We start from the raw sequence: 22913 nt of genomic DNA, 5'->3' as shown, positions 1-22913 counted from the left end.
GAGCACGACTACATCTCTAACTTCCTACGATGATCCGCAACTACTGCCTTAATCCACCAACTCCGCCACGGGGGAAAGCCGTGCATAGTGTCATCGTTGCCAAGCTCCGTCGCCCTCCTACTCGACGCAGCATCTCCGACTTCTCCACTGCATGGCTAGCTCCACGCGGAGAGCAACACCAATGAGGCAAATAACCCGATAAAAGAGAATGTCTAATCAACTGAAGGTTCGGAGTGGTCGAAGCTATCGCCGAAAGATCCTTGCTCATGCCCAAGCTTGCAGCCACACGAAACCAAGAAGAGACCTCCATTGTGATGCCTCTAAGGAGGGAATGACGTTTGTAGACGCCGTCATCGCTTGTCCGTACAACCAGAGCTCAGTTTTCACCCAGAGAGTCCTCAATATGGAGGTGGGGGCATCATGACAACGCCTTCAAGAAGGGGAGTGGCGCCTCAGGTGTCACCGTTGTCAACGTCGACAAAAAGCCAAGCATGGCTTTCACCCATGGCCCCCACACCCCAACCGATAAACCATAGGTAGAACTCCACGACAGATCAACAAAAAGCAACCACCCCCTCCACACGCGCAACTCCGAGCCACCACCATGCCGTCAAGCTCCTCGTGGGCCAGATCTGCCAGAGAGGAGATAGATCTGACAAGGGAAGGAGCACCAACAACGATGAGGGGCTAGGAGGCGAGCACAGAGGGGTGGAGACGGCAGGCAGCCATAGCCCCGCGGAGCACCAGCGCAGTGCAACACCTGGATCTCCACAACGCAAAATGGCTTTTCCAGGGCGCCTCCAACAGCCAGTGGCAGGTCTGTTGTGGATTCGCAGCCCATTGACGTCAGCGGCCACGGCAGCGCAGGCGTGGCGACCGCCAAACAACACCCAATGGCCAAAGAAACACGTTACCCAGTGTTTGCAAAACACCAAGGTTCCACCGTTGATCGTATCAGGCGCCAAGTCGACCACGACAGTGGCAGAAGCTATTTGGTCGGGTGCGGCCAGGTCCGCGACGACCACCAGTGACGATTTGGCCCTGGTGCAGCATAGCACAACGTCTACGCCGGCACTGGGTAGCTTGGCTGCACCGAACCCCCGTGCGATGTCGTTCGGTGTGGCAGGGTAGGGGGAGAGGATGGAGGAGTCAGCGAACAGCGGGCGTTCGGGCACCAACACGACAAGTGGGTTGGCGTGCGACCTGAGCACGATGCTCACCTCCACCCTCCGCGGCACCCATGCAGATCCGTGCGGATCTGTCCTAGCTCACCGCCGATCCACGATCGGTCAGCGCCGGCGGTCCCCTAGATGGCGGGGAAGAAGACCGGCAGTGCAGGCATTATTTGGAGAAAAAATGAAGCTGAGAGGAGAGGGAGAGGTAGCCAAACTACGTTGCGGGCCGCCGCCACCTCTGACTGGCGGCGGTGGTGGCCACACAGGGCCACCGGGAGGGGGGTTCTAGGCGACGAAGTTGGAGTTGCCCCCGAGTCACCACATGGACAACGCGGGGTTCCTAGCGTATGGTATGAGTAGCCTAGATGACCACACATTTTTTGTTGTTACAGCTCTTGCTGTGAACCATCCATCACAATCTTGGTTAATTCTTCCAAGGTGGCATGACTTTCTATGACAGATCCAGTCAATCCAGAGAGCTAGTTCGGGTTATCTGATCGCGATGCCATATTTGGACTTAGTATATCATCACAGACCCATTGTTTGAAACAGGGGCGGACCGAGGAGAGGCCTAGCAAGGGCATAAGCCCAACTCAAATTCTTGTTTTTTAATATATTTTAGTGAACTTATGTATTTTTTATGAAATTACAAAGGTCCGGTAATTAGTATATCCTTGTTTAATTTTTAGACCGGATCTGCCCGTGGTTTGAAACTTTGAAGAGGACATATTGGACGAATTGGGGACTGGATGGACTTGTCCACAAGGTTTCGTATCTGGAAGCTCAAGCGAATAAGTGACATGATAAACCTTTCGAGTTTTGAACATTTCATCGCCACGTTTCGCGTTCTGACAGAGAAACTAAATTGAACTGGATATAAAAAAGTGTAGAATCTGGTTTGGCATGCTTGAAAGTAAATATAAAAAATAAATCATAAGTGACACGAGAACAAATATCGGAAGTGTACTTTATTCCAATATGGTTCCATTTATTTAGCAGCATAATTCATCCAGGCATGCACAGTCGCAGGCTTCTGGTCCGGTCTTATACTCTTATTCCATCCAGAGTAGCACACGTCATGGCTTATTCCATCCAGAGTACCACACGTCAAGGCTTCTGGCACGTCAGGGCTTGTTACAGTCCGTGAACTCTGCAGCTGACGAACTGGTAGTCGACGTTGAGGTGGCCCATCTGGTAGCCATGGCTGTCGGTGTCGATCTTGCTGAACACCGTCTCGTAGTCCAGGTCCAGCCCTCCATTGCTACACTGGTCCACGATCCTCGCCGTGATCGCCGCGCCTGTCCGACGGTTCGTCACCTGTAGAATCCATGTTCACCGTGGAGTGTCAAAGTATAAGCGTATTGTCTAATCTATTATATTATTTTTTAATGTTAAAAAGAGTACATGTTTGTTTTTAAGATCATAAAATTACCACGTTAATTAGAAAAAACTAGACTACTAATTATTGTGAACATCTAATAATTTAGATTAAACCAAGCTAAATTTGAAATTAAAAATGATGTAAAATTACAATTCGATTTCCGTATAGTTTGATAACAAAATATATAAAAAAAATATAATAAATAATAATTAAAATTAAGATTAGAATAAAAAATAATTGAAATTACGATGAGACTACCCACGCTATTCACGTAGTCCGCTTGCTAGTTCTATATTAAAAAAGATTTTTTTTCTTTCATAGAATTTTGGTGGCACTGTTCCTACCCGGATACACCTGCCACAGGCATCTTGGCCTGCGGGCCCCGCAGGATCACAGAAGGCGGTCCAGCCGTACCGCTGTCGCCACGGGAGCGACTTGTGGGCATCCCACGTGGCACAGTACGCGCCGACGCGGTTCAGGTTCCAAGCCGTTCTGCGCCGGGTTGTACAGGTGGTACGTCGCCCGCACCTTGGACGCTTGCTGTGCCATGGCCATGGCCGCGGCAGCGCAGAGAAGGACGGCCACCGTGAGTGCCCTTGCGCCGGTGATCGCCGCCATGGCTGTCGATCTGAATCTGGATTCAGACCAAGTCAGTAATCTATGCATGCATCAAGCAGCAGTTTGAGGCGATGAATTCATGGCGAGGAAGGAAAGGAAAACAGAAGGATTAGGATCTTGGATGGGCTCGCATTTTACTCATGCAGGCTGTAAGCAAGTGCAGTGCAGTGCAGTGCTTACCCTGTGAGCTCCCGGTGGCTAATACCGAACTTTATGTAGAATGCAATGGAGAGCAGTATAGAACGATCGATGCCTGTGATTTTGATGTGGAGGTACGCAGCCAAGGTTGGGGTTTTTTATCGAGGTCTGGGTGTGCCGAGCAGTGTGGAATTTCCTTTCAAGGACAGAAGAAAGAGAGCTCATGCTACAAAGCTAGGGTCATAACTGGCATTTCGCCTTCATGGCCGCAAGTATGGTTTTCCTACCGTAAGTGAGTGGGACGATAGCTTAAGAGACATGCATAAGAGGAGAGACGCATCACGTGAAACTTGAAACTTGTCGCACCCGCGTGGAGCCTACGCAAACAGAGCTCACTGTCTTTTCATAATCTCTTCTCACGTGTGTTGGGGCCACATGGACACCTTTCTTCATTCTCAGTGTTAATTGGATAGGACACGGGTTTTTTATTTGGAAAAAAAAAATACACGCGAAATATAATTTGAAACCAATATGGATATCAAAATCGACTCAAATTCAAAACGTTCGATTCGACAAAATTTTTAGACACAAGTATCCAAATAAACTCCACATTCCTTTTCGGAGTTTCACGCACCAAAGAGGATAAGAGACAGAGGAGCAGCAAGCCAAGGGGAAGCATCCAGGAGATCTCGCCGATGGCAGCCTATCGCCCTCCGCGCTCCGGTGTGGACCAGGTCAAGTATTCCTGGCACTGCCACTGATCCCGATCTCTTTTTCTTTTACTTCTTTCTCTCTTTTTTTTGCAATTTGAGAAAATTTCTAGAATAGTTTTCTCAATTTTTTTCTAGAGAAGATCTCGAAAACATTTCTTGGAAAAAGTTTTGGAAAATTTTCTCAAAAATGTTTTGTTAATAATTTTTTCTCAAAACTTTTTATCTAAAAATATTTGAGACAAACTTTTATGTAAAAAATGAAGAGGTTGTGTTAATTGCTTTCACCCTAATCGGAAAGAGGGAGGAGCGGGGACGCGTTGTTTGAATTCTGGAGAAAATAAAATAAAATTGAACGTGCTGTTGGTCGATCAGAACTTAATTTCCAGTTTGGGAAGAACAAAAACTGTTTGGTTTGAGTTCAAGCTGAGGTCCGAAAGGGACACGGTTGGCAGCGACGTATGCATGCAAGTGTGCTGGGTCAGGTGAAGCCAAACACGGGTCATTGTGTGTGCCAAAACATGTTACGCACGTACGGCTCCAATACTGATTGATCGGTGACCGACGAACTGATCAGGATGGCAAAAAAATGGTGACCAGATTATTGTCACATATTTGTCCTTTCTCTTTTTTTAAACAAAAATATAAGTAAAGAACCTGATTCGACATGTTTGAAACTAATTAAAAAACCAGAAGTAGCATAAGAAGAAATATCGAAAGTGTACTTATTTTAATGTGGCTCCATTTATTTGGTATTTTGCATATAGGCCTGCACAGGAGCAGGCTTCTGTTCTTCCATATTTCTAAGGATGTTAATGAGGACCTGATTTCTATTTTTTCATAGATAATTCCCCTATTAGCTGATGGAATAGAGAGATTTTATCTCCTACGAACTCATATGGGGACGGAAACGGAAAAACGCTTGTTGTCCCCGCTCCTCTCTATATCTCCGATATCTCTCTCTCACACACACAATATATACACACATATGTTTTTCTTAGTTTATAAATGTATAAATATTACATTATGTAGAGTAAATAATAAATTACTATTATTATTTTTGTCTAAACCACGATATTTAATCAATCTTATATTAATTACTTATACATCAATAAATTACATATTTATACAACATACATATTATTAATATATAGAAATAATCAAATATAATTCAATTTTACCTCCTGTTTATAGATCCGATTCATATAAAATTCCCCGTGGGGATAGAGATAGGAGAAATCTCCTCTCGATAGCTAAATAGGGATGGGATAGAGAAACATTCCCCAATGAAGATTGACCCGTTGCTATCCCTACTTATTTCTCACATCTGATTATCACAAAGTTCATGAGTCGCTGACTCAGCAGCCGACGAACTGGTAGTCGACGTCGAGGTGGCCCATCTGGTAGCAGTGGCCGCCGGTGTCGATCTTCTTGAACACCGTCTCGAAGTCCAGGTCCAGCCCGCCGTTGCTGCACTGATTCACAATCCTCACACCTACAATCATATAGGAGTATTCACTATCAAGCGGGTGTTGAAGTTTAGGTTTTGGTGTAGTTTCGGCTCTAAATTTTTTTAACGCATATGAGTGTATTGTCTAATTTTCTCTAGCAAACTAGTTTTTGGTCCGCAAAGTGTTCCTAGCCGGATGCACTTGCCACATGCATCTTGACCCCTCGGCGGATGCATGTGGATGAACAAGCTTTAGACGGATGCTTAATTAGAGCTCTCAAAATAACCATTGATTTCCCCTGTGTGAGTATTATGTACTCGTCCGTGTATTGTACTGAGATTTTTTTTTGAAAAAAATAGAAAATAAACCAGATTTTTATCGACCCAGCCCAAGATTGGCCTGGCTATTTGCTCAGGCTTACTAACAAGCCGGGCTATTAGAGTCTTGTGCTATTTATCTAGCGCACTTTAATGAGCTGAAGTCGAAAAAAAGGTTGCTCGGCTCGGCTCTGTAGTTGAGTCTTGCCGATTGAGCTTCAGACAGAGCCCGTAATGAGCTCGAGACAGAGCCCGTAATCGTCAAAATGGAATTTGATAGCACCCTGCATTCTTTTCAGGAACGTCTATACGTGACTCGAGCGTTTTAAGTGCATCTCGTCTGAATTTTCTCACCACTAGATCTACGATATACGGCTTGGATTCTGCATATCATGATAGAAGTAACAAAAATTCAAGTGATATTGAGGTGGATCTTACCTAAATTTTATTTTACACCAATGATACTTGAAATTACACAAAAAAGTGATTGTAACTCTTTTGTAAATCAACTGTAATTCCAATATGAAACTAACTGTACCTGACTAAAAATCAAGGTGTTAGTAGCCCATCCCAAAGCACAAATCTTGGCATAAACTCAGTTGTAGGTGAGAATTTAGCAATCCTTTTTTTAAATAATAGAAAAAACATACGGGGCCTCTGCATCGTCGCATGCACACAACCAAATAAGGAGGTTTTTACACGAATTCAGCTATCCCTCTTCGTGCCCAAGATTTTGGTTCTCCGTGTCACGGCACGGATACAACTCATACAAGAATCTTGCGCAGCATTCGCATTTCGTCCTCCAGCTCTGCACTTTCTCCTCCAAATCTCCTTGCCTTGCTCAGATCTGGCCTCCTGGGCCACGCGCATGCCTGCCTTCTTCTACCTTCTCTCTTAGTTTCCTCCATATGACGCGCTCATGCTCATGCTTCTTCCTCTCTTGTGACGATGCCCTTGCTCTGTATCCATCTAGACCTGCCAAATTGCTGACATGTTGTGTTCTCCTCTTCTTGTCATACACTCCACTCCGCTTTTGCAACCTCAACTGACGCCATTGCAGCATTAGAACATCGATCACAAATAAGATCCCACTAACTGCTCATATCTTCTCTCCGTCTCCTATATGTGATTCTTGAATTGTTCTCACTTCATTTTGTCGAAGCTAAGGCACAGCTCTACAGTCTCCACACGTGGCAACATGTCCTCATCTGCAGTCTATTCCTCATGTCCCTACTTGTCAGTGCCAGGCATTGGAAGTCTGAAGAGATCTCTGCGTCTATATAATGTTTATACATGGAAGGAGTGTGGCAGCGTGGCGAGGCAAGTAGTTGAGAGCAGAAGCTAAGCTTGCAGAGATGTGAGAGAAGCAGCAAAGGGTGCTTGGAAGAAGCCATGGGACATGGGAGCTCCATCACAGGTGCTCCCATGGCCAGCCTCCAGCGTTGCTACATGATTTGGCGCTTCAGAGTTACGATGTTGGTGCTGCATCTCCGAAGTTTTTGCTTCGGTGGTGTGACGAGCTGAGTCTCAACCTGCTCGCGCGTGCCCGGTTGCTACTCCTTGTTAGTCTGAATATGAATTTGAACTAGCTACATGCTACTCTGCACTATTTCTACTTCTTCTTTTGAATCAGTATTCATTCCGTGATTCCGTGAATGAAATAGCTTCTCTGTTCTTGCTCTTGCCTACTGATAGCTTGCTAAGAAATCGCCATGTAAGAGGAAAATAAGTTGTATGTTGGGTATAGCGTACTCCTCTCCATCTGTCCATCTGCTATGGATGACGTGGTTAGTGAATGAAGGTTTACCTATGTCTTGCATTGCTTGAATTCGATACGTTTGTCGTGCTGAAATTACATTTTTTAATAACTAAAGTTGCGTCTATGTCTTTCTTTCACCGCTTCATCTTACAAAGCCAAGTTACAGTCTATGCATTGTAAGATCGCATTTGACTAGTACTATTTGATAAGGTAATTTTTTTTAATTAACCCACAAATAAGGTACAGTTGCCAGTTGGTGCCAACAAGATGTACTATTACAAAAGAAGAATGTCGAAGCCAAACAAAAGACGACATTGAGCAAACAAGTTGTCCTAATACATGCGCTACCCCATTTAGGTGTCTACTACAAACTCAACCTCACGGAGCTCATCATTGAGCAATTTAACTTCCTGCAGCATGTCAGAAAAACGCCGAAGTTCCGACGATTGAACGTCGCCGGCGAGATCTCGGAGAGTGGATGCACTCGACACGAACTCTGTGGAACACACGTATTTTTGTGCTGCGAAGCGGCAGCGTTTTCGACTCTTGTATTTGCTATATAAAAAGAAAACAACCGATTCCTACAGATCGTGGCCATTACACCAACGATAAGCACGCCATGTCCGCCATAGGGCGCCATGCACTCCTACACTTGCGCTCCGGTGAGAACGAGCCCACCTCGAGCCTACGACGTGCTCAACCAACAAACTCGGTCAAGCACTGATAAGCAACAAACTGATATACACTAAGCGGTACAAGATTTATTCTAACAATTCTCCTCCTAAGTCTTGTATCGCTGAAGCTTACTGAATTTTCTGAAGACCAATCTTGTCGCAAACTTCCTGAAACTTCACTCTGCCCAGTGGCTTCGTCAGTACATCACCCAACTGTTCAGCCGTCCCAATGAACTTCACTTCAATTTGGCCATTTTCTGCAAACTCCCGGATCACATGAAATTTGATGTCAATATGCTTGCTCCGGTCGTTTAGCACTGGATTCTTTATCAATGATATAGTGGACTTGTTGTCCACCCTGAGTAGCGGCCTGCTGACTTCTGTCTTCAACACATCAGCAAGTATTCGAGCTAACCACACTGCTTGGCAGGCAGCAGTAGCAGCAGCAATATATTCTGCTTCACAACTTAATTGGGCTACAACTCTGCTTCACTGATTGCCATGAAATTGGACTGCTGCCAAGGAAAAAAATTATGCCTGATGTGCTTTTCCTGCCATCAACATCACCAGCAAGATCACTATCACTATAGCCAATTAACACTGGCCTCACTCCTTTCTTCCTTGCATAAAACAGTCCTTTGTCCTGTGTCCCAGCAACATATCTCAGGATCTGCTTGACAGCTGCCAGGTGCTCTTCATGTGGCTCCTCCATAAACCTACTCACATAGCCAACAGAGAATGCAAGATCTGGACGAGTATGAACCAAGTATCTCAGGCTTCCAACTATGCTCCTATACATGGTTGCATCAACCGGTGGACTGTTACTCTTCTTGCTCAGCTTCAGTCTTGGCACCATTGGTGAATGACAAGGATTACAACCTGCCATCCCAGCTTTCTCCAGAATCTTTGCTGCATATGCTCCTTGACTGAGTGTGATTCCTGCCTTCTGTTGCTTCACCTCAATGCCCAAATAATAGTGGAGCATACCCAGATCACTCATCTTGAACAGGCGAGCCATCTCCTGCTTGAACTTCTGAATGATGTGGTTACTTGTACCTGTAATCACCAAGTCATCCACATATACTCCCAACACCAAACGATCAGCCCCATCTCCCCTGCAGTACACAGCATGTTCCGATGGACTTTTCTTGAACCCCAAAGCTATTAGGCTCTCATTCAGCTTCTGATTCCACGCCCTTGGCGCTTGATGCAAACCATACAGTGCTTTATGGAGCTTGTATACCTTGTGTTCATTGCCGGTGTCGATGAAAACAGGTGGCTGTTCAACAAAGACCTCCTCTTGAAGATCGCCGTTCAGGAACGCCGATTTGACGTCCATGTGATGGACCTCCCATCCTTCATGTGCTGCCAGCGCCAAGAGAAGGCGCACAACCTCCATACGCTCAAATGGAGCGAACACCTCGTCGTAGTCGATGCCGTGCCGCTGCGCGTACCCCTTCACGACAAGCCGCGCTTTATGCCTCACCACAGCGCCGCGCTCGTCCTTCTTCACCTTGAATACCCACTTTAGGCCGATCGCTCGCTGGCCTACTGGGAGATCAGTGAGTGTCTAGGTCTTGTTCTCGTCAATTGCTGCCAGCTCTTCCGCCATGACCTTCTTCCAGCTCGCCTGCTGTGTCACCTCAGCTAGTGATGCAGGCTCCTCCGCACTCACAGCATAGAGCTCGCCTCCTTCGAGGACGCGCGGTGCACGCCCAGGAGGTGTCGCCTGCCCAATGATGTTGTCGAGGGCGCGGAAACGCAGAGGCGTGTCGTCGTCATGTTCTCCGTCGAGGTCGTCGTCCTCGATCGAGCTCAACGGAGTGGCGAACTAGATCGGCAGTGGAGGGCAGGCTCGATTGGTGCCCCCGGCATTGCTCCCGCCATCGGCGATGCTGGCGCGTCTTCTGCTGCAGGTTCACCCGCGACTGGCTGAGCTGGCACCGCGGCCATGCCCTCTTCTTGCACACCGTCGGTGTACACCGTAGTGTACTCCACCGAGAAGGACCCATCGCTGCCGGCGTCCTCATCCGCTGTGCCACTCCAATCCCACTGTGCAGCTTCATCAAACACCACGTCCCGCGTCACACAGACACGTTTCGTGGCCGGATCGTAGGCACGATAAGCCTTTGATCCACGCTCGTACCCGACGAAAATCATGTGCCAGCTCCTATCTTCTAGTTTTTTCAGATGAGGCATTGTGTTCTTGACATGCACAACACAGCCGAACGTGCGCAAGTGATGCACCGCCGGTTTCTTACCATACCAAGCCTCGAAGGGAGTCATTCCTTCCACACTCTTTGTCGGCGTCCGGTTGAGGATGTACACGGCGGTAGCTACCGCTTCTCCCCAAAACCAGCCTGGAAGTCCCTTCGCTTTGAGCAAGCTGCGGGCAGTTGCCACCACCGTGGCATTCCGGCGCTCTACCACGCCGTTTTCCTGCGGCGAGTACAACGCCGTCAATTGCCTGCGCACACCATTCTCTGCACAGTACTCCATGAAGCTGACCAAGGTGAACTCGCCGCCCCGATCAATGCATAGCACTCCGAGCTTCTGCCCGGTTTCCGCCTCTGCTACAGCCTTGAACTGCTTGATGGCTTCCGCAGCTTGATCCTTCGAGCGCAACATTGACACCCACATGAAACGGCTTCGATCATCAACTAGGAGGATGAAGTATTTATTCCCGCTCGGCGTTGGGGGCGAGATAGGCCCGCACAAGTCTCCATAGACCAGCTCCAGCACATGTTCAGTGCGGAACTCTGCTTCCGCCGGGAACAACGTTCGCCTCTGCTTGTCGACAAGACAGCCTTCGCACAGCTGGTCCACATGTTGAACCGCCGGCAGGCCGCGCACCATCTTCCGCATCGCCTGGAAATTTAGGTGGCCAAGTCCGGCATGCCACTTCTAGGCCTCCTCCTCTGCTCGAGCACCAAGACACACAGGTTGTGCAATGTTGAGATTAAGCACATAGAGCCTGTTAGCACCACGATGTACCTGAGCCAGCAATTGAGTACTAGGCTCATGAATCTTCATCACGCCATCATCAATCAGGATCTGGTAGCCCGCCTCATCCAGCTGCCCCACACTCACTATGTTGGCGGTGAGTCGTGGGATGTAGTAGACGTTCGTGAACACCCGGTGCTCACCATTCTTGCAGACGAACAACACCGTGCCGCATCCCTCGATCCGGGCCACCGAGTTGTCGCCAAATCGGATGGTGCCGCACACATCCGTGTCCAGCTCGACGAATGCCGCTCGCGAGCCGGACATGTGGTTTGTGGCTCTGGTGTCAAGGACCCATAGTTTGGAGTCGTGGTCCTCTTCACCGCCGAGCTGGACGAAGACTTTCTCCTCTCGCAGCTCGATCTGCTTCTGTGGCATCTAGATCTCCTCCGCGGTATGGACCAGCGCGCGCTGCTGCGGCGCGCCCGCGCCTGCCTCCGACGACAGCGCACGGATCAGACCGAGGGTGGCCGTCACCAGCAGCATCGAAGCTTCCTCTTCCTGGACAAAATGGGCCTCAGCCTTCTTCTTGGACCTACACTCTCTGGCCCAATGGCCCATCTTACCGCAGTTCTTGCATCTATCGCCAGGCCTAGCTCGGCTCACGGGATCGTCGCGCGCGCTAGTGTCCCCGCTGCCACTGCCACGCCCCTTGCCGCGACCTCTGCCTCTGCCGCCGCGGCAGCCATTTCTGGACCCACCGCGCGAGCCCTCCTGAATCTTGAGACGAGCAAGCCACTCCTCTTCGGTGAGAAGAAGGCAGCCGCTGCCATCCTTGATCGGGGTCTCCGCAGTCTTCTTCCTCTGCTCCACGGCGCGCAGATGGCCGGTGGCCTCCTCAATCGACATTGTGTTCAGATCGAGGAGGGTTTCGATGGAGATGGCGACCTGCTCCAGGTTCTCAGGGACCGAATGCAGCAGCTTTTTCACGACCTCCTTATCCGCGATCTCCTCACCAAGAACCCGCAGTTGGTTGGCGAGTGTGGTGAGACGGAGCGCGAAGTCCTCGACGCCCTCGCCAGGCTTGAACGCGAGCTCCCCGAATTCTCGGTGGAGTTTCTCGGCATTGGCTTCCTTTACGCGCTCGACGCCAACTCGAACGGCCTTGATCGCTGCCCACGCCTCCATGGCAATCTCCTTGACGGCGAGACCCGCCTGCATCTCCAGTGGCACCGCACGGAGAATGGCGGCGAGAGCATTGCGGTCGTCGCGGTACTCGCCTCTCCCGGTGTTGACGACTTCCCACAACCCCAAGGCCTGCAGGTTCACGCGCATCACTAGGGACCACTCGGTGTAGTTGGTGCGCGTAAGGATGGGGTAGGTGACGGATGCTGCCGACTTCTCGATCACCCGCTCGATGATGAGTTCACGCCCACCCGCACGGTGGCGCGGTCGACGCGGTGGCGGAGACGGCGACTCCCAGCGATCACGCCGCGGAGGCGACCTCGAACCGTTCCTTTACTGTCGTCCCGGAGCAGACATGGCGCCCACGGATCACAACAAAGCTCTGATACCAATTATCAGAAAAACGCCGAAGTTCCGACAATTGAACGTCGCCGGCGAGATCTCGGAGAGTGGATGCACTCGACGCGAACTCTGTGGAACACACCTATTTTTGTGCAGCGAAGCGGCAGCGTTTTTGACTCTTGTATTTGCTATATAAAAAGAAAACAACCGATTCCTACAGATCGTGGCCATTACACCAACGATAAGCGCGCCATGTCCGCCATAGGGCGCCATGCACTCCTACACTTGCGCTCTGGTGAGAACGAGCCCACCTCGAGCCTACGACATGCTCAACCAACAAACTCGGTCAAGCACTGATAAGCAACAAACTGACATACACTAAGCGGTACAAGATTTATTCTAACACAACAGCATAGCCAGGCGTCCTCTTGAAGATTCATTGGATTTAAGGGCTAAACAGACCAATAGGCAGTCAAATTCTAGGGTCACTGGACAGAATAGCCACTGAATCGCAAGATTAATACCTTCACGACAGGCTAGTAATTCAGCTTCCTCAGCATCTGCACAGTGAAAAATAACACATCTGCATGGTAAAGCTATCTTCAGCGGATCCTTAAAAACTCGTCCATAATAATATTATTATAATATCTCCTAACACTATTATAAATTTTTTTTTATCTTCAGTGACTACTATATTTCTACCTTCTATTACTCTCTATTTACATTCAAACCTATAATCATACTTTATGATTAGTGATAAAGATGAGAGAAAATTGACAAATATACTAATAAGAGAGGAAATCCACAGCACTGTAGCGGTGGAAAAGGAATCCGCTAGAGCTCGTTTGCAGGACGCACGTTGCCGTATCAGACACCGTAGCACACGAAATCCACTCCGTTGGAGTTAGCCTAGGGCAGCTATATTTGTTTCATTGAAAAAAGTCACATCGACATTCACCTTGACTCGTCCAGCGGACGGTGCCTCCCAACGTGATTTGGAGGATGCGTTGTGTACAGAATTCCTTTGCCCACAGATCGATTTCCCTTTCCTATCAGCTTGCATGTCATTTTGCCAGATATTGTACAGTGAACATATATAGCTTCTTGATTGAACGATCCAATCCTTGATAGCCGTCACCCGTCCTCTATAGTTCTCAAAGAAATACATCTCGTCCAATAAAAAAATCATACATGCTCATTACTTCTATATATAATAATTAGTATTAAGTGAATCTCGTCTATCATTTTAAGATCGGGGACAGGTGACAGCCATTTAGATGGTACTGCAGGACGCGTTGCATACAATTTTTTTTCCAAATCCTTTGGGCCATCATGTGTGATAAGGTAATTTGGCCAGTCCTGTTTGCGGTAAGCTGGTAAAGACGTTCGTTCGTAAGGAACCCATATTAACAAGACTGGAAAGAGGACAACAAATGTCAAATGCAGCTTTCATAGTCTGCCGTTCCTAGCAAAATAGTTACCTTTTTGTTGGAACACAGAGCTTAGTAGCAACAATGCATACATATTCATCGACAAAAATGCCAGATCGATTATTCTGGAAAAAGCAATGTTTCATGACGACTTAGAGCTTGAAAGCCTACTGCATTTGCATGCAAAATTGCAAGATAAGAGAACATTAGAACCACTAGTAATGTAGCATTGTTGCAGCAAGACCCATACGATAGACTTTGGACTCTAAAAAGACTACTAATATATCTCTAAGATGACACACCGTCACATAAATTTCTCTCTGAATCTTAAATGTTACAATTTGATTCCGCTGAACAGAAGATTGCTGAAGTTGAAGTTTTGCTACTGTGCTCCTTCTCTGGATGAGAAAGTGGAGTGATAATCGTTATGTTTCTTATTTGTTATTTGAACTCTGTTTTGGTTGTAGCTGAACCTCTTGTGGATAGTGAAAAGGGGGTGCAACTCAAGTGCAAATGGTCTACCTTTTCAAAACCATGCAAATTCGTCAGAAAAAAAGACAAAATTCTGGTGTAATACCACAAAACTGGATTTGATGGGTTTTTTTTTTTTAAAAAGGAAACGAGGGTATGCCCTCTTATCGAAAAAAGGAAAAAAAAATGCCTCATCACTATGCCACAATGCAAAGTTTCAGACTAGTGTGTGACAATTGGGGACAACAGGAAATATTTTTTTGAGATGAGACAAGTGGTGCAGCGAGTTTCTTATTGACAGTACAAGTGCATAGTTCGTCAGAGTCACCAGTTCAGCTCTAACTAGCGTTCAGTTCATATGGCGATTCAGAACTGTCAGCAATTCAGTGATGCACCGATGAAAGATGCAGCTTTTATTGTTCAAAAAGATACGATTTCTCTCTCAAAAAAACAGGGGCGCAGTTCAGAACTCGGCGGTGCTCAGAGTTCACTGTTCAGTGCTCACAGAGATGCAGAGCAGAAATGCAATGCCACTTCAGAACGAGACGGTGATGCCGAGGAGGTCGACGAGGTGAGCCACGAACTGCGTAAGGTCAGGCCAGCTCGCCGCTGTCACGAGCTTCCCGTCGGCGACGGCCCCTTCGGGCTCCACGGCCTCCGCGCCGGCCAGCCTCGAGATCACCCTCATGGGCACCCCGCTCGCGCACTTCTTGCCCTTGAGGAGCCCCGCCGCGGCGAGGAGCAGGTGGCCCTGGTCGATGCCGGCCACCACCTTCCCCTTGTCCGCGAACTCCCTGACGAGCGCCACCGCCTTCTCGTGGGTCACCAGGAGCTCCGGAGACCGGCCGCCGGGGACGACGACGCAGTCGTAATCGTCGGCGCTCACGTCGGCCCAGTCCGCGGTCACCACGAAGTTGTGGCCGCGCCTCTCCTCGCTGACCGCCGAGCCAGCCGGCGCGTCGTAGATCGCCGTGACGCAGGATTCGCCCTTGCGCTTCGTCGGGCACGCGGCCTCGACGCGGCACCCCACGCCGGCCAGCGCCCGGAACGGCACGTTCGCCTCGTAGTCGTCGACGTAGTCCTGCACGGTCACGGCACGAGACGAGAGCGAGAGTTAATCGGCGGCGCCACGGGCGTGTGGCGCAGGCAACAAGAACGACAGCGAGGGGGGCAAAGCTAACTCACGGCGGAGAGGATGAGGATGGCCTGGCCGCGCCCGCCGTGCACGCGCGCGCCCATGCCGGCGAGGAGCTCCCTGATGATCTCGGCGTGCGCGGGCCAGCCTATGGCGGTGAGGACGTGGCCGTCAGCGACGCAGAGGCTGAAGGGGTCCGGGTCGACCCACTTCCCGCCCGCGAGCTCGACGACGGGCTTCATGCTGAAGAACGCTGTGCACCGGACGCCGCCAATGGCCCCCGCGGCGGCGAGCAGCAGCTGGCTGTGACACGTCAGCACGACGGGCCTCCGCAGCGCTGCGAACGCCGCCACTAGCCGCACAGCCGCGTCGTCCGTGCTGAGCTGCTCCACGAACCGTCCGCCCGGGACGATGAGCGCGTCGTATCGCGATGGGTCCGCCGCCGCCGCGGCGAAGTCGGAGGTGACCGCGAACCGGTGCCCCGGGAGCTCCGTGTAGAGCTGCTCGACACGCCCATGATTGAATCAGCCAAGAACGGGGTAGAAACCAGTGAATATTCATGGTACGCGTAGGATGATGTGACAGTTGGTTACCTCGAAGCCGAGGAACTCGTGGACGGCGGTGAGGCATGCGTCGCCGGGGCGCTTGCCGGGCGCAGCGCAGTCTACGGCGACGCCGAGGGCGGCGAGCGCGTGGAGCGGAACGGCGGCCTCATAGTCCTCCATGTAGTCGCCGCACAGCATGAGGACCTTCTTGTAGGGCGCCATGGATTGATCCGATCCTCACTTACCTAGATGAGTTCGTAGCTAGTGCAGTTCACTCTCGATCTGCAAGCGTGAGGTAAAAAGAAAGATTTGTGCGTGGCCCAGAAAGAGCCATAGAGATTGTCAGCTGATGGCTAATAGATGTACATCCACGGTGCAATCAGATCTAGATCTCTGCAGATCAGTAAGTACTACTCCAGATCACCATGAACCAGCCAACCAGGACACGTGCAGAATAAACTCATCGACGGTTCATACTGGTCCAACCTGACCAATTAGCACTGGCTGATGTATTCTTGCTCTGCTGCAGTCAGCAGTACGTCAGCACTGGACACGTGCGAATGCATGTACTAATTGCTCGCACGTACTAATTGCAAGGGCTCTAACCGCCTTTTTATGTCGGCGTGGGCGGGCAGGTTCTAGCCGTTTTTTAAGAGGATGGTTAGGTTATCCATCCCCTCGTAAGAAGATCTAATCATCTTGTTAGAGGGTAGGGGTTACAGTCGTCTAATTTTATAATTTTTCTGATAAAAAATCTATTTATTTAAATTTTTAATAAAAAATATAAAAATAAAAAAAGCTCGGCAACAAGCTGCTCCGCAAGTGTCTGTATACATACAGGCCAGAGGCATGGCACAGCCAGGCCACGGCCCGATCCACCATCTGGGCCTCGGCAGCAAGGAATAATGATCCAGAAATTCGATTTGATCTCCATCCCATCAAATGATCAAAGAATTCAGCTGTCTTTACGCGAAAAAACAAAAGAATTAATTCAACCGTGAGCTACACCGTCCTAAATCTGAGAGTTACACCATATGCAATGACATTTACCACAGTGCAGGGCTGCAGGCAGGCAACTGATTCGATCGGGTTCATAAAGGTTTTGGAGGGGGAAAAACAAATTAGGTCTCCCAACCAACTAGCTAGTGATGCTACCAAAAGTTGCCAGGAACAGCAGCCAACATTGCTGGGAGCTCATTTCAAACGATTAAAAGAGAACGAGTTCACGCGCGCTTTCGACAAGGACTATTTCTTTTCTCGCATGTTACTCCCTCCGTTTCATAATATTTATTCATCAACCTTATGATAATGGTTGCTTTTTTATTTTCAAAAGATTTTAAATACAAAGTAGGCTTTTAGAGAGAAAAATCAATTCATGTAGAACAACTAAGGTAGGTTTATGAGAACCAAGTTTTGTTTGAGTGGTTAGTGGGGGTAGCTGTATCCAAACCTCAAGTTTGTTACTTGTGTGCTTTATTAATGTGGAATTTTCTTTCAGCGGTAGGTGGCATACTCATCGAGGCACTTTATCAATTTTTAAACTTCGCATTTTCGGTCTTCAGTAAGGGTTGTATGAGTATATACGTGTGATGGTATAAATATATGTGTGCATCTACAAGTTGCACTAATGTTTGTAAAAAAATAATCTAAGATAGGTTTACATGTTTCAAAGGGGTGACCACATAATTTTAGAGGTTTTATTGTATTTTTGCATTATTTTTACACGGAAGCAAACTATTTGTTCTTGAGGGCAAAATGTACAAGCAAACTACTGATGCGTGTTATGTTGTATTGTAAAATACACGAAGTCGCGGCTAAAGTAGTTACACAGTACACGTATACACTCCACAAAACAGCAGAATCAAATAAACATCCTAGCACAACGAGGAGGCCCTGTGGAATGATTTCATGTAAATTTTGTACAAAAATACATACCAAACACACAGGAGTCGACGCTCGTATTTGTTTTCCTGACAAGAGCCTTGTTCATACGTAATCATTTATTTTGATTAATATGCCGGGCCTGCAAGCTACTACGAGTCTGTTCAAAACGTACAAACAAACACTTGCCACCACGCATGCTGCGTCTCCTGTTGTGCTACACAACCACGTACTGAACCACATTCAACACACACAAACCGTGCGTCCTTACTCACACGCGACACGACTACACCATGCATGCATGTGGTTGCTCGAACTGAACGCAGCACAGCACAAAGTCCACAGACGACAAGGCAGCAGCCATCGGAGGCAAGAAAATTGAAGAGGCTTGTTGGTTGGGAAGGTGGCCGGCGAGAGGAGGAAGAAGACGTAGCTAGACCCGCCTCTCCCGCCGGGCTCGATACGATCGATTCGGACTCCAAGCTGACTCTATTTATGACTCCGAAAAATCATTTGGTGGGGAAAGCAACATTAACACACCTGCTCGGGTCTGCCATCGAGATTAGCATGATATCAATCATACATTACTACAGAACACAATATATATATCGGTTTATCAGTATCGATTCAACAGTAATCAGTACTGTTAATGTATCAATACTGATTCTTAAACTCCCACGCGCGATCAACCAATGAGGAGTTAAGAACCGACACTAATAGTGTCTATTAGTGTCGGTTCTATATACCAACCGGCACTGATGGGTCACTACAATATAAAGCTCCACCTTCTCCCCTAAGTGCGACCAGCGCGACCAGAGCCGCCGTAAGCCCACCAGAACAGTGCCGATTGCCATTTTTGCCATCTCTACCATCTCTACGGTTGGAGGATTCAAGATTTAGAGGAGTCAAGTACTCTAAGGTTAATAAGATGATCTATATTTCTTTTTTAGATAGATTTACTTGGTAGATTGCTCTAGGGTTGATGGTTGATGCTAGTTCTATGGTTATGAATTTAGATGCAATGAAAATCTAATTTAGGAAAAGTTTACAACTATGTTATTGTTAGATGTATAGAGATGATCTACATTTAATTCTTAGTTGGATTTAGTTGCTATATTGCTTTAGATTTGAATTTAGCTGGTTGTTCCTTGGTGTTGAATTTTGGAATGAGCAAGAGCTCTAATATGATATAAATTAGAGAAATATCGATATTTTGTCATTGTAGATGATTTAAGAGTAGATTAATAGTCATAAAAATCTATGGACAAATATAAATTTGCCACTACTTGAACCGTTATTGCCATTAAAAAATTAAAAAATACCACTAGAACTATCGAGTGGCATCCTTGCAAAGAATAAAAAAATCAGGGAGGTATTTGCAAATGTCCCTAAAATCTAGCTCCAATTTTCTAGTATGCGGTTTGTGTATATTTTTAAAGTCTTGAATTTAAATAATAATCCAGTGGATTTTCTCTGTTCATTAATTAACGTAGTCAATTTAACACAATTGATAGAATACTGTATTGTAGGGATGGCACGTCCACCAATAGGTCGCAATCGGACACGGCAACCTTTGGAAGGTGGGTCCCCTGACCCGATCCAAGTACCGGAAGGAGATGAGCCCTCAAATAGGGATCAATCAAGATGCGAGGTAATTCAATGAATTTGTTCTAGATTTTGAAATGTTTATTGATTTTAAGTTGAATATGTTTAATTATAATGATTTGTAGATGGATCAGTCATGGATGTACAAGGATCGAGGGCCAGAGTTCTTTGTTGGCGTCGATGATTTTTTGAGGGCTGCCGCAGTGTACAAGAAGCCAAAAAGGAAGCGTGCCGATCACTATATATGCTGCCCGTGTGTCAACTGCAAGAATGAGAAGTAGTTTTCAAACATAGAGCAGATCCGTGCACACTTGATTCGCATGGGTTTCAAGGCTGACTATACTCGTTGGACTGAGCACGATGAACTTGAAGATGTTGTGCCTGAAGGGCGACCAACAGTCGAAGAAGACATAAGCAACGATATGACGGCTAACGAAGACTTTCAATATGTTGGCATTTGAAGATACTTTTGTCGAGAACGATGGAGGGAACATTTTTGTTGGCAATAATGAAGATGGCTTAGAGCAAATGTTGCGCGATGGGGAGGGGGACTTCACCAGTTAAAGACAACATCAAAAGTTCCAACGCATGGCAGAGGACTCTAAAACACCAATTTACCTAAGCTGTAAAGATGAGCACAACAAGTTGCATGTGGTGCTGACACTGTTGCAAATAAAGGCTAGCAATGGTTGGGCTGATAAGGGTTTCAATGAATTGTTAGAATTCTTGAGGGAATTGCTTCCAAGTGGGAACGTGTTGCCCAAAAATACGTACCATGCCAAGCAGGTTGTCTGCCCATTGGGATTGAAAGTAGAGAAAATGCATGCATGTGGAAAAGACTTCATGTTGTTTAGCGGCGAGGATGCATACTTGGAAGCATGTCACGTTTGCAATGCACCACAGTACAAGCGCAACGTTGATGATATCGAGAGCGATGGTGTAGGGGTGAAGAGAAAGAAGAAAAGACCCCCCATTAAAGTGGTTTGGTATTTCCCTATAATCCCCCGTTTGAAGCGATAGTTTGCTAACAGAGCGAATGCCGAGTTGTTGCGATGGCATGCCAAACAGCGCAAGAAAGATGGAATGCTTAGACACCCTGCTGATGGCATGCAATGGAGGAGATTCAATTCAAAATACAAGAAATTTAGAGATGAAGTGAGTAATATAAGGTTCGGGTTGAGTACGAATGGGATGAATCCTTTCGGCAACTTGAGAAGTACTCATAGCACTTGGTCCGTGACTCAGCACCTTGGATGTGCATAAAGCGAAAGTACCTTATGATGCATTTGCTGATTAGTGGGACGAAACAGCCAGAAAATGATATCGATATGTACCTCAAACCATTGGTTTAAAATCTTCTTGTATTGTGGAAAGATAGCATACGGGTATGGGATGAGTACAGACATGAGAATTTCACCCTGCGCGCAATGCTATTCGTAACGATCTCAGATTGACCCGCTCTTGATAACCTATCAAGCCAGACTGTAAAAGGGTACAATGGATGTGTTCAGTGCTTGGAGGAAGGGGGGGGGTGGCTGACGAACAATCGGAAAATGATCTTCATGGGTCACTGTAGGTTCCTTTGTCCAGATCACCATACCGCAAGAATAAAAGCGCTTTTGACTGAATAGTGGAGCATCATCAAGCTCCAAAGATTCGCACTGGAGAATAGGTATTTAAGATGGTAAAGACACTTAGAGTTTGTGGGGGGTCATTATTAAGGACCCCCGACGGCCCCTTGGCTTAATTAGCTCAGCCTCCCAAAGGCTGAGCCTGTCTTCGCCTTCCAAAGCCCCGGCCTTCCGGAGCCCAACCTCCCGAAGGTTCGGTCTCTGAGGCTTCGGCCTCCAGAAGCCTCCCCCTTTCGAAGCCCTGGCCTTCCGGAGCTCAGCCTCCCGAAGGCCCGGTCCCCGAGGCTTCGGCCTCCCGCTGCCCGGGCCAGCTTCCTGGAGGTTACTGGGTGAGTCATCAGGCCTCAGGAAAAATCTACCAAAAGGGAAGAACCAGTCGTACTTTGTCTGCGTGGAAGTGACCGGCATTAAATGCCTAGGCTAGTGGACGCCGCTCTGACACCCTAGCACGATGGTACCTATCCTGACACCCTTAGCGGTGTGGCACCAGGCCGCAATTGGCGACTGGCTCGCCCCCTTCAGGGGGCAGGCACCACGATAGTTACTACGGTGGATATTTATCTCCCAAGAAGGGTAGAAAGTAATTATCCGGGATAAGGCCCAGTGATTCGGTCAGATCCCAGATATTTGTACATTGTGATAACTTATATGCCAAGCTACGCATAGCCCTATAAATAGGAGCTCTGGTCGTCTGGGCAAAGGGGAGGGTGAGACGGCAGAAAGACACAGAGGTGGAAAAACACCAAGTCATGCTGTGATACTCCCCCCAGATTGATCCATTTTTTCTACCATCAATACATTCGTGGTGTTCCTTCATCTTAAACTTCGTCTCCAAGCTCGAGTCTTCTCCTTATAAGAAACTCTCGCCGTACTTGCTAGGGCAAGATGAACTCTTGCTCCAATAGAGTTGTACTTAGAAAGGAGCCAGACAATACAAAAACCCTGGCTGGGCAACATGCTCCTATGTGGAAAAAGTTATTAATATTTTGGTTGTTGCCTTATTGGGCGTATCTTATGGTCCGACATGCAATCAACGTCATGCACGCGAAGAAGAATGTGTTTGATAGCTTGATTGGTACCTTATTAGATATATCCGGAAAAACAAAAGATACACTAAATGCACGGTTGGACCTGGAAGAAATGAACCTCATGAAGGATCTACATTACATACAATTAGACAACGGCAAAAAGAAACTTCCCACAGCTTGCTACACTATGAGTAAGGAAGAGAAGATCCGTCTGTGTGGTTGCTTATGTGATGTCAAAGTTCCGACTGGTTACTCCTCCAACATCAGGAGCTTAGTAAACATGAAAGATAAGAAGTTAGTGCATGAAGTCTCGTGATTGTCATGTGATGATGACGCATATGCTTCCACTTGCAATTAGAGGTATTCTGCTGAATAAGATTTGAGACCCAATCATAAAGTTGTGTTTGTTCTTCAACACAATTTCATAAAAGGTCATTGATCCGAAGAGACTGGCAAAGCTGTAAGAAGACGTGGTCCATACTATATGTCAGTTT

General features: G+C 47.6%; 1 protein-coding gene and 1 pseudogene across 1 annotated transcript; both read right to left on the bottom strand.

Annotated features, from left to right (window-relative positions):
• Positions 1 to 2309: 2309 nt before the first annotated feature.
• LOC133886457 (barwin-like) lies at positions 2310 to 3424 on the bottom strand (annotated as a pseudogene).
• Positions 3425 to 14839: 11415 nt separating this feature from the next.
• On the bottom strand, positions 14840 to 16734 carry LOC133887011 (DJ-1 protein homolog E-like). The gene is made up of 3 exons (XM_062326919.1): positions 16323 to 16734; positions 15780 to 16229; positions 14840 to 15675 (listed from the first exon to the last, which is right to left on the bottom strand). Exons 1-3 carry the CDS (start codon positions 16494 to 16496, stop codon positions 15130 to 15132), a joined length of 1170 nt encoding a protein of 389 aa, XP_062182903.1. The 5' UTR covers positions 16497 to 16734; the 3' UTR covers positions 14840 to 15129.
• Positions 16735 to 22913: the final 6179 nt, after the last annotated feature.

The sequence above is a fragment of the Phragmites australis genome, chromosome 12 (assembly GCF_958298935.1).
Source record: "Phragmites australis chromosome 12, lpPhrAust1.1, whole genome shotgun sequence".
NCBI classification, from domain to species: Eukaryota; Viridiplantae; Streptophyta; class Magnoliopsida; order Poales; family Poaceae; genus Phragmites; species Phragmites australis.
Note: the sequence above shows the minus strand (reverse complement) of the source record. Positions and strands in the feature narration are given on the sequence as shown.